The sequence below is a fragment of the Salvelinus alpinus genome, chromosome 5 (genome assembly GCF_045679555.1).
Source record: "Salvelinus alpinus chromosome 5, SLU_Salpinus.1, whole genome shotgun sequence".
In the NCBI taxonomy this organism is placed as follows: domain Eukaryota; kingdom Metazoa; phylum Chordata; class Actinopteri; order Salmoniformes; family Salmonidae; genus Salvelinus; species Salvelinus alpinus.
In genome coordinates, this window is record NC_092090.1 from 102,854,369 (window position 1) to 102,866,631 (window position 12,263).

The 12,263-nt window shown below is 43.2% G+C and overlaps 1 protein-coding gene across 3 annotated transcripts in view; it reads right to left on the reverse strand.

The window, feature by feature from the left end:
* slc4a4a (solute carrier family 4 member 4a) overlaps positions 1 to 12,263 on the reverse strand; it is a 249,535-nt gene that overhangs the window by 61,259 nt on the left and 176,013 nt on the right. For all 3 annotated transcript variants that reach the window (XM_071404435.1, XM_071404436.1, XM_071404437.1), the window contains 5 exons: positions 6,797 to 6,954; positions 6,627 to 6,714; positions 5,643 to 5,797; positions 5,453 to 5,566; positions 5,014 to 5,188 (listed from right to left, as the gene is read on the reverse strand). In XM_071404435.1, the coding sequence (XP_071260536.1) occupies positions 5,014 to 5,188; positions 5,453 to 5,566; positions 5,643 to 5,797; positions 6,627 to 6,714; positions 6,797 to 6,954 (690 nt within the window). The remainder of the gene's footprint in view (positions 1 to 5,013; positions 5,189 to 5,452; positions 5,567 to 5,642; positions 5,798 to 6,626; positions 6,715 to 6,796; positions 6,955 to 12,263) is intronic.

Genomic DNA, 12,263 nt, shown 5'->3' on the forward strand with positions numbered 1-12,263 from the left:
CAGAAGGTAGCCTAGTGGTTAGAGTGTTAGGCCAGTAACCAGCAGGTAGTCTAGTGGTTAGAGCGTTGGACCAGTAACCAGCAGGTAGCCTAGTGGTTAGAGCATTGGGCCAGTAACCAGCAGGTAGCCTAGTGGTCAGAGCGTTGGGCCAGTAACCAGCAGGTAGCCTAGTGGTTAGAGCATTGGGCCAGTAACCAGCAGGTAGCCTAGTGGTTAGAGCGTTAGGCCAGTAACCGAAAGGTTGCTAGATCGAATCCCTGAGCTGACAAGGTCGTTCTGCACAGTTAACCCACTGTCCCTAGGTCGTCATCGTGAATAATAATTTATTCTTAACTGACTTGCCTAGTTAAATAAAGGTTAAAAACATTTAGAAAATGAACACCCCTGATCTACATCCTGATAATTTTACACCCCTGATCTTTGAAAATATATATAAGAATTGATCAACTCTACAAGCCACACTAGACTCTATTATTATGGTGGCAGATTGTAATACTGTTTTAAATACCTCTATGGACCGTAAAGGAAATCACACTACAAAATATTACCCTCAGGCACTTAAGGAAATCATGAATGTCATGGATATATTGGAATTAGTGGATATATATATAAATACCCTGACCTAGTGAGATATACATGGCAGAGGCTTAATCAAGCTGGTCGCCTTGATTACTTTCTTATGTCATTCTCTCTGGCACCAAAAGTAAAAGTGTTGAAGTGCAATAAAATGCAAATTAATTACTTAAAAATCATACAATGTGATTTTCTGGATTTTTGTTTTAGATTCCGTCTCTCACAGTTGAAGTGTACCTATGATAAAAATGACAGACCTCTACATGCTTTGTAAGTAGGAAAACCTGCAAAATCGGCAGTGTATCAAATACTTGTTCTCCCCACTGTATATATCTTTTTTCCCTTCGTATATATTACGTATATATTTTTAACCTCAGTTTCAACATACTCTCCTGCAATCCGCCTCAACCAATGTGGTATGGATCTGCTATTTTCTATACTTTAGAACCAGAACCCCCAACAGAAGCTAGCCAGCTAACTAGCTACTAGTTAGTAGTCAGTTAGCCACTGCTAGCCGGTCATCAGGTAATCTTCACCTGGTCAACTCCTGCCAGTCTGCACAGCGCATTTCAACCCAGAGCATACCGGACTGCTCTTTCTCCACAGCTCCGGTTTCCAACCGCAAGCTCTGAACCGTTTCACATGGATCATCGCAACTAGCTAGATGCTATGCGAGTGGCTACCCCCTGGCTAATGTCTCTGTCCAGAAGCAAGCACCAGTGAGCCTGGAATTAGCCTCGTACTAGGCCCATCACCCGGCTAGCTGAAGAGGTCCATCAGCCACTCCTTGGGCTGCAATACATATTTTGGCAATAGGCCTGGACCCCTTTTACTGCTGACACGGAGCCCCGCCGATTCCACCACGACTGGTGGAACAGGTACATTTCAACAGGTGTCCATCGTGACGTCCCCTGAAGGCCCATCAGCTAGCCGCGGCCCGCTAGCTGTCTAGAGCATATCAGACTGTTTGCTGAAGAGGACCATCAGCAAATTTTGGGGGCTACAATACCTATTTTGGCAATTGGCCTGGACCCTTTTACTACACGGAGCCCTGCCAATCCAACACGACTGGTCTGTCCGACGTAACCGTCCGAGGGGGCAACAACAGACTTCTTCCATCGCGACGTCCACCCTAAGGCCCTTCTGCTGGCCTGCTATCTCCGGCCCGCTAGCTGTCTGAATTGCCGTGTCTCCAGCTCGCCTAGCCTCCCACTGGTCCCTATGATCCCTCGGCTATGCATGCCTCTCCCTAATGTCAATATGTCTTGTCAATTGCTGTTTTGGTTCGTGATTATTGTCTTATTTCACTGTAGACTCCAGCCCAGCTCAATATGCCTTAGCAAGCCCATGTGTTTGACCTCCCACACATGCGGTGACCTCACCTGGTGTAAACGATGTCTCTAGAGACAAAATCTCTCTCATCGTCACTCAATGCCTAGGTTTACCTCCACTGTATTCACATCCTACCATACCTTTGTCTGTACATTATGCCTTGAATCTATTATTCCGCGCCCAGAAACCTGTTCCTTTTACTCTCTGTTCTGAACGCACAAGACGACAGGTTCTTATAGCCTTTAGCCGTACCCTTATCCTACTCCTCCTCTGTTCTTCTGGTGATGTAGAGGTTAATCCAGGCCCTGCAGCGCCTAGCTCCACTCCCATTCACCAGGGGCTCTCATTTGTGGACTTCTGTAACCGTAAAAGCCTTGGTTACATGCATGTTAACATTAGAAGCCTCCTCCCTAAGTTTGTTTTACTCACTAATTTAGCACACTCTGCCAAACCAGATGTCCTAGACATGTCTGAATCCTGGCTTAGGAAGGCCACCAGAAATCCTGAAATTTCCATCCCTAACTATAACATTTTCCAACAAGATAGAACTGCCAAAGGGGGCGGAGTTGCAATCTACTGTAGAGACAGCCTGCAAAGCTCTGTCATACTATCCAGGTCTGTGTCCAAACAATTCGAAATTCTACTTCTAAAAATCTACCTTTCCAGAAACAAGTCTCTCACCGTTGCTGCTTGTTATAGACCACCTTCTGCCCCCAGGTGTGCCCTGGACACCATATGTGAATTGATTGCCCCCCATCTATCTTCAGAGCTCGTACTGTTAGGTGACCTAAACTGGAACATGCTTAACATCCCGGCCGTCCTACAATCTAAGCTTGATGCCCTTAATCAATCTCACACAAATCATCAATGAATTTACCAGGTACAACCCCAAATCTGTAAACACAGGCACCCTCATAGATATCATCCTGACCAACCTGACCAACTCTAAATACACCTGTGCTGTCTTCAACCAGGATCTCAGCGATCACTGCCTCATTGCCTGCATCCGTAATGGGTCTGCGGTCAAACGACTACCCCTCATCACTGTCAGACGCTCCCTAAAACACTTCTGCGAGCAGGCCTTTCTAATTGACCTGGCCGGGTATCCTGGAAGGATATTGACCTCATTCCATCAGTAGAGGATGCCTGGTTATTCTTTAAAAGTGCTTTTCTCACCATCTTAAATAAGAATGCCCCTTTCAAAAAATGTAGAACCTGGAACAGATATAGCCCTTGGTTCACTCCAGACCTGACTGCCATTGACCAGCACAAAAATATCCTGTGGCGTACTGCATTAGCATCGAATAGCCCCCGCGATATGCAACATTTCAGGGAAGTTAGGAACCAATATACACAGGCAGGTAGGAAAGCTAAGGATAGCTTTTTCAAACAGAAATTTGCACCCTGTAGCACTGATCTACATCCTGGCCCTTCTTTGGACACTGTGTTAACTAACCTCCAGACGAGCTTCAATGCCTTACAACACTCCATCCGTGGCCTCCAACTGCTCTTAAATGCAAGTAAAACCAAATGCTTGCTCTTCAACCGATCACTGCCCGGCATCTCACTGCCCGGCATCTTATTTCGCAACAAAGCACCCTTCATTCATGCTGCCAAACATACCCTCTTAAAACTGACTATCCTACCGATCCTTTACTTCGGTGATGTCATTTACAAAATAGCCTCCAACACTCTACTCAGCAAATTGGATGCAGTCTATCACAGTTCCATCCGTTTTGTCACCAAAGCCCCATATACTACCCACCACTGCGACCTGTATGCTCTCGTTGGCTGGCCCTCGCTTCATATTCATCGCCAAATCCACTGGCTCCAGGTCATCTATAAGTCTGCCTACCTAGAAGCCCCGCCTCATCTCAGCTCACTGGTCACCATAGCAGCACCCACCCATAGCACGCGCTCCAGCAGGTATATTTCACTGGTCACCCCCAAAGCCTATTCCTCATTTGGCCACCTTTCCTTCCAGTTCTCTGCTGCCAATGACTGGAACGAATTGCAAAAATCACTGAAGCTGGAGACACATATCTCCCTCACTAACTTTAAGCTTACAGATCACTGCACCTGTAAATAGCCCATCTGTAAATAGCCCATCCAACTACCTCATCACCATATTGTTATTTATATACATTTTTTGCTCCTTTGCACCCCAGTATCTCAGCTTGCACATTCATCTTCTGCACATCTATCACTCCAGTGTTTAATTACTAAATTGTAATTACTTCTCGACTATGGCCTAGTTATTGCCTTACCTCCCTAATCTTACCTCATTTGCACACACTGAATATAGATTTTTTTCTATTGTGTTATTGACTGTACGTTTGTGTATTTCATTTGTAACTCTGCGTTGTTTGTGTCGCACTGTTTTGAAAAAGGTAATGAAAAACAATGAACCCATGTTTTGGTTTGTCATTTGAAAAAAGGGAAAATGGCTGTTCTTGAACATGGGGTGAGACATTCCTACCAATTTACTAGAGAACCATTTCGGATTTAAGTATAACTTTTGTATGACTGAATCCTTTAGTGAGAGGTCTAATGCTTTAATATTTAATCATTTCTGTCCTCCAAATTCCTATTAATTATATAAATAGTCCCTTTTAATTTTGTTGGAATTGCCATTCCAAATAAAATTGATCTAATGTGATATATTCTCCAACATTAATTTCACATTTCCACAAACTTCAAAGTGTTTCCTTTCAAATGCTATCAAAAATATACATATTCTTGCTTGAGGTCCTGAGCTAAAGGCAGTTATATTTGGGTATGTAATTTTAGGAGAAAAAAAATAAAACAATGGGTCCGGGATGTAGATCAGGATTGTCAAACTATCAGGATGTAAATTTGGGGTATAAAACTATCAGTGATATTATGTCGATTATGGATTTTAAACTATCAGGATGCAGTTCAGGGGTGTTCTACAATCAGTGTGTAGATCAGCGTTGTTAAACTATCAGGATGTAGATCAGGGTCGTTAAACTAAACTATCAGGATGTAGATACTGATAGTTTAACTGGGAGGAATCTGAAATCAAAGAGTTTAATGCAGTTCATAACAAAGGTCTCAACATGCGACAGAAAGAAAATATAGCCTGACCTGCATGTTGTCGGTGGCGTCTCCTAGCAACCCTCCGAAGGTGATGGCGTTAGTTACGGTTCCTAGGTAGATGAACAGGATGGCCGACAGTGCCTGGATGTGGAACGCATCGTAGAAATCACTGGCGAAGAATGGAGCTTTCCTTTTGATGTCAAGTAGGAGGCCTCCACAAAACCTGAATATCATGAAGAAAAACAATCTGGTTGTCCTTTCCTGCCCTGTCCTGACTCACTAACCTATCCTGAGACTCATACATTTTATTGGTTGAGAAACGGGAGTCGAGGTGCAGCAGTATATTTTTTATCATCATTGAAACGATAAGCGCAATGATCAATTAAACACCTTTAAAAAAGTATTATTTTATTCAAGCAACTATTAAAAGATGTTTCAGCCTTCATCAATGGCCTTCATCAGTACAGTGTTTTATTAGTTGACTCACCTGCCTGTCTTCTTGAGCTCGTCTCCCACGGCGTGCCCCCCTCCCCCTCCTCCCCCGTCATGGGGCGTGTTTCCGTTCATCTGGCCGCTGTCGCCTCCAGCGTACATGTTCTTCCTGAGAAGCACAGTATAGAGGACTATACTATAGAAACACATAAAACAGCATATCATGTCAGCAGATGGATGCTAACCTCTTGTCAGCAGAGGGTACAGACTTGGGCGGTTCTATCCTGATGGCCGGGTCCCATTCCCCCGGGGGCAGAACGATCACCTCATCCAGAAACTCATCGATGCCAGCCAGCAGATCCTCTCTGTCCTTCGCCTTGTACGCTATGTCATGGAACACCTGCATAAGACAAAGTCGTCAGTTCAACAACACTTGGATTTGAATTGGCTTTTTATTTTCATATTTATGTCGTTTGTTTTGTCTCTTGGAAAGTAGAAAGTTAATGTTCAAATTGTCTACTGATTAAATTAAATATGAAGTGAGAGCTGGCAGTTGGTGCCCAGTAGGGGGCCTCAGTGAGTTCTCAGAAAAAGCTGGAAAAAACAAAGCAGTTGTGAATATCAGCAACATCTCAGCTGGTTTGGACTGAATGTGAATGTTCAACTAGTAGACATCATACCTGTATAGCATTCATCTGACTGATTTATACAGGCAGCATAGTATTTAGTAGGGACTCAGACATGTATTCAGCTGACACCTTGCTCTGTGCTGCTTACCTCATCTGACATCATAGCTGACACCTTGCTCTGTGCTGCTTACCTCATCTGACATCATAGCTGACACCTTGCTCTGTGCTGCTTACCTCATCTGACATCATAGCTGACACCTTGCTCTGTGCTGCTTACCTCATCTGACATCATAGCTGACACCTTGCTCTGTGCTGTTTACCTCATCTGACATCATAGCTGAAACATTGCTCTGCTTACCTCATCTGACATCATAGCTGACACCTTGCTTTGTGCTGCTTACCTCATCTGACATCATAGCTGACACCTTGCTTTGTGCTGCTTACCTCATCTGACATCATAGCTGATACCTTCCCATAGGGCAGTGCACATTGTCCGGGTTAAGGGAGGGTTTGGCCGGGGTAGAATTTGTTCTTAACTGACTTGCCTAGTAAAAAAAAGTAAAGGTTAAATACATTGCTCGGAACCCTTGTTCTGCTTACCTCATCTGACATGAGTGTGGCGATAGCTCTTCCTATCTCATGATAGGACTTGGCTTTTCCTTTGGGTCCTAAAAGGATGAACAGGAATCTGAGGATGAAAGACCAAAGAAATTACACTATGATGTCAAACCGTAACAAACTCTAGTTTACATATACATTTATATATTAACCTGGTGGGGACAGGGACTTCTGTAAGAGCTCCCAGCATCACGGCCTGCTGTAGACGGACAAATGCCACAAAGGGGGCGTCCAGGAAGTCTACCTCTCCAACGAGAACGTTGGATGCCTCGGCGTCTCGGGGAAGCTTCTTCATGAACTTGTTCTTCAGCTGAAACGGAGAATAACAGAGGACATTTAGTGACACCTTTAGCCTAGCTAACAGAAACCCTAACCCTAAGTACAGTTGAAGTCGGAAGTTTACATACACCTTAGTCAAATACATTTAAACTCAGTTTTTCACAATTCCTGACATTTAATCCTTGTAAAAAATCCCTGTCTTAGGTCAGTTAGGATCCCCACTTTTTTTAAGAATGTGAAATTTCAGAATAATAGTAGAGAGAATGATTTATTTCATATTTTATTTCTGTCATCACATTCCCAGTGGGTCAGAAGTTTACATACACTCAATTAGTATTTGGTAGCATTGTCTTTAAATGGTTTAACTTGGGTCAAACGTTTCGGGTAGCCTTCCACAAGCTCCCCAAAATAAGTTGGGTGAGTGCACCAGTCCCTCCTGCAGCAAAGCACCCCCACAACATGATGCTGCCACCCTGTGCTTCACAGTTGGGATGGTGTTCTTTGGCTTGCAAGCCTCATTTTCCTCCAAACATAATGATGGTCATTATGGCCAAACAGTTCTATTTTTGTTTCATCAGACCAGAGGAAATTCTCTCCAAAAAGTACGACCTTTTTCCCCATGTGCAGTTGCAAACCGTAGTCTGGCGTTTTTATGGCGGATTTGGAGCAGTGGCTTCTTCCTTGCTGAGCGGCCTTTCAGGTTATGTCGATATAGGACTCGTTTTACTGTGGATATAGATACTTTTGTACCTGTTTCCTACAGCATCTTCACAAGGTCCTTTGTTGTTGTTCTGGGATTGATTTGCACTTTTCGCACCAAAGTACGTTCATCTCTAGGAGACAGAATGCGTCTCCTTACTGAGCGGTATGACGGCTGCGTGGTCCCATGGTCTTTATAATTACATTTACATTTAAGTCATTTAGCAGACGCTCTTATCCAGAGCGACTTACAAATTGCGTTCTATTGCTTGTACAGATGAACGTGGTACCTTTAGGCGTTTGGAAATTGCTCCCAAGGATGAACCAGACTTGTGGGGGTCTACAATTATTTTTCTGAAGTCTTGGCTGATTTATTTTGATTTTCCCATGATGTCAAGCAAAGAGGCACTGAGTTTGAAGGTAGGCCTTGAAATACATCCACAAGTACACCTCCAATTGACTCAAATGATGTCAATTAGCCTATAAGAAGCTTATAAAGCCATGACATTTTCTGGAATTTTCCAAGCTGTTTAAAGGCACAGTCAACTTAGTGTATGTAAACTTCTGACCCACTGGAATTGTGATACAGTTAATTATAAGTGAAATAATCTGTCTTTAAACAATTGTTGGAAAAATTACTTGTGTCATGCACAAAGTAGATGTCCTAACCAACTTGCCAAAACTATAGTTTGTTAACAAGACATGTGTGGAGTGGTTGAAAAACTAGTTTTAATGACTCCAACCTAAGTGTCTGTAAACTTCTGACTTAAACTGTATCAGAGGAGAATGACTCGTAACACCTTCAGCTAACTGAAACCCAGGGAGGGAGCTCAACATTAGCTGGGACCCCGATCAGTAAATCACCTTCCCACATTCCAGCCAAATACAAAACCAGGAGGATCAGCAGAAGCAGAAGCCAGCCTTCCTGTTCCTAGCAGGCCTGGGAAGTTTTACCACCCAGCATGGAACCTGTTCTCTGACAGATGTACCACCCAGCATGGAACCTGTTCTCTGACAGATGTACCACCCAGCATGGAACCTGTTCTCTGACAGATGTACCACCCAGCATGGAACCTGTTCTCTGACAGATGTACCACCCAGCATGGAACCTGTTCTCTGACAGATGTACCACCCAGCATGGAACCTGTTCTCTGACAGATGTACCACCCAGCGTGGAACCTGTTCTCTGACAGATGTACCACCCAGTATGGAACCTGTTCTCTGACAGATGTACCACCCAGCATGGAATCTGTTCTCTGACAGATGTACCACCCAGCATGGAACCTGTTCTCTGACAGATGTACCACCCAGCATGGAACCTGTTCTCTGACAGATGTACCATCCAGCATGGAACCTGTTCTCTGACAGATGTACCACCCAGCATGGAACCTGTTCTCTGACAGATGTACCACCCAGTATGGAACCTGTTCTCTGACAGATGTACCACCCAGCATGGAACCTGTTCTCTGACAGATGTACCACCCAGTATGGAACCTGTTCTCTGACAGATGTACCACCCAGCGTGGAACCTGTTCTCTGACAGATGTACCACCCAGTATGGAACCTGTTCTCTGACAGATTTACCACCCAGCGTGGAACCTGTTCTCGGACAGATGTACCACCCAGTATGGAACCTGTTCTCTGACAGATGTACCACCCAGCATGGAACCTGTTCTCTGACAGATGTACCACCCAGCATGGAACCTGTTCTCTGACAGATTTACCACCCAGCATGGAACCTGTTCTCTGACAGATGTACCACCCAGTATGGAACCTGTTCTCTGACAGATGTACCACCCAGCATGGAACCTGTTCTCTGACAGATGTACCACCCAGCGTGGAACCTGTTCTCTGACAGATGTACCACCCAGTATGGAACCTGTTCTCTGACAGATGTACCACCCAGCATGGAACCTGTTCTCTGACAGATGTACCACCCAGTATGGAACCTGTTCTCTGACAGATGTACCACCCAGTATGGAACCTGTTCTCTGACAGATGTACCACCCATCATGGAACCTGTTCTCTGACAGATGTACCACCCAGTATGGAACCTGTTCTCTGACAGATGTACCACCCATCATGGAACCTGTTCTCTGACAGATGTACCACCCAGTATGGAACCTGTTCTCTGACAGATGTACCACCCATCATGGGACCTGTTCTCTGACAGATGTACCACCCATCATGGGACCTGTTCTCTGACAGATGTACCACCCATCATGGGACCTGTTCTCTGACAGATGTACCACCCAGCATGGAACCTGTTCTCTGACAGATGTACCACCCATCATGGGACCTGTTCTCTGACAGATGTACCACCCATCATGGGACCTGTTCTCTGACAGATGTACCACCCAGCATGGAAACAGATGATGATAATAGTAATAATAATAATATAACCAGCCAGGTCACAAGTGAAATTATTTTCTGTATTCCTAAACAAAATCACCAGTGCATGAAGATATGCAAATAATAAATTGCATAAAAAAAATATTTGTGGAAATATATTTATAACAAGATTTAAAAACAGTATTTTGTTCATTGTATCAGTGTGACGTAGAAGTCCGTCACTGGCTGCGGGCAGCATTTGGTATTTTAACTTCTTATGGCTGGGGGCAGTATTGAGTAGCTTGGATGAATAAGGTGCCCAGAGGTGCCAAGAGTAAACTGCCTGCTCCGCAATCCCAGTTGCTAATATATGCATATTATTAGTATATTTGGATATAAAACACTCTGAAGTTTCTAAACTGTTTGAATGATGTCTGTGAGTAAAACAGAACTCATATGGCAGGCAAAAACCTGAGAAAAAATACAACCAGGAAGTGGGAAATCTGAGGTTGGTCGATTTTCAAGATACAGTGGGATATTGGTCATGTTGTACTTCCTAAGGCTTCCACTAGATGTCAACCGTCTTCAGAAACTTGTTTGAGGCTTCTACTGTAAAGGGGGGCTGAATGAGAGGGGATTGAGTCAGAGGTCTGGCAGAGTGCCAGGAGCTGGTCACGCGCATTCACATGAGAGGTAGCTCCCGTTCCATTAGCTTTTTCTGAATACAAAGGAATTCTCCGGTTGGAACATTATTGAAGATTTATGTTAAAAACATCCTAAAGATTGATTCTATACATCGTTTGACATGTTTCTACGGACTGTAACGGAACTTTTTGACATTTCATCTGCAACTAGTGAATGCGCTTCGAGTTTTGATTTGTTTATCAAACACGCTATTAGCTATTTGGACATAAATGATGGACATTATCAGTTTTTTTAAACATTTATTGTGAACTGGGATTCCTTGGAGTGCATTCTGATGAAGATCATCAAAGGTAAGTGAATATTTATCATGTTATTTCTGACTTCTGTTGACTGCACAATATGGCGGATATCTTTTTGTCTTGATTGGGCTCTGAGCGCCGACCTCAGACTATTGCATGGTTTGCTTTTTCCGTAAAGCTTTATTGAAATCTGACACAGTGGTTGCATTAAGGAGAAGTGGATCTAAAATTCCATGTATAACACTTGTAATTTTGATCAACATTTATGATGAGTATTTCTGTAAATTGATGTGGCTCTCTGCAAAATCACCGGATGTTTTTGGAACTACTGAACATAACGCGCCAATGTAAACTCAGATTTTTTAATATAAATATGAACTTTACCGAACAAAACATATATGTATTGTGTAACATGACGTCCTATGAGTGTCATCTGATGAAGATCATCAAAGGTTAGTGATTCATTTTATCTCTATTTCTGCTTTTTGTGACTCCTGTCTTTGGCTGGAAAAATGGCTGTGTTTTTCTGTGATTTGGCGGTGACCTAACATAATTGTTTGTGGGGCTTTCGCTGTAAAGCCTTTTTGAAATCGGACACTGTGGTGGGATTAACAAGATTACCTTTGAAATGGTATAAGATACTTATATGTTTGAGGAATTTTAATTATGAGATTTCTGTTGTTTGAATTTGGCACCCTGCACTTTCACTGGCTGTTGTCATATTGATCCCGTTAAAGGGATCGTAGCCATAAGAAGTTAACGCATGCACACATTCTTCATTCCTCCCTGCTCCGTTATCAGATAAGTTAACAATGTGGGTCGACACACAACTTAACTTCTCTATCTTAGTACATACATTTCACACTTACGTCAGTAACCGGTTATGGGATAAAGATATAAACAGACAAGTGTTCATATTTAATAAGTAATATTTATTATACTCGATGTTATGGATGAGCGTTGTTTGTTTGTTCTGTTCCTCTCTCTCTCCATCTCTGTAGCTTCCAGGTATGCTGGATAAGGACCCGAGCTAAGGGAATTGGGCTGACTTTGTAGTGCCTGTCCCGAATGGCTCATTAATGTAAATGGCCATATTGAAAGACACTGTCAGTAATTATATAATTTTGTAAATGTTATATTGTGATATTGTTTCATAAAAAACTTGTTGCAATGTATATACTTTAGTATGTTTAGTTAAATGGAAAATGTAGGATTGTATAGGTAATTGTTCAATTAATTAGTGTTAATTGTTCTGAGGGGAGGGGCTAGCCCTACAAAAGGAAACTCTCTTTCAGTTCATGGAGAGACATTTTGGATCGAGCGGTGGATGGGGCAGCATTGTGTTTAGCTGTGGATGGGGCAGCAT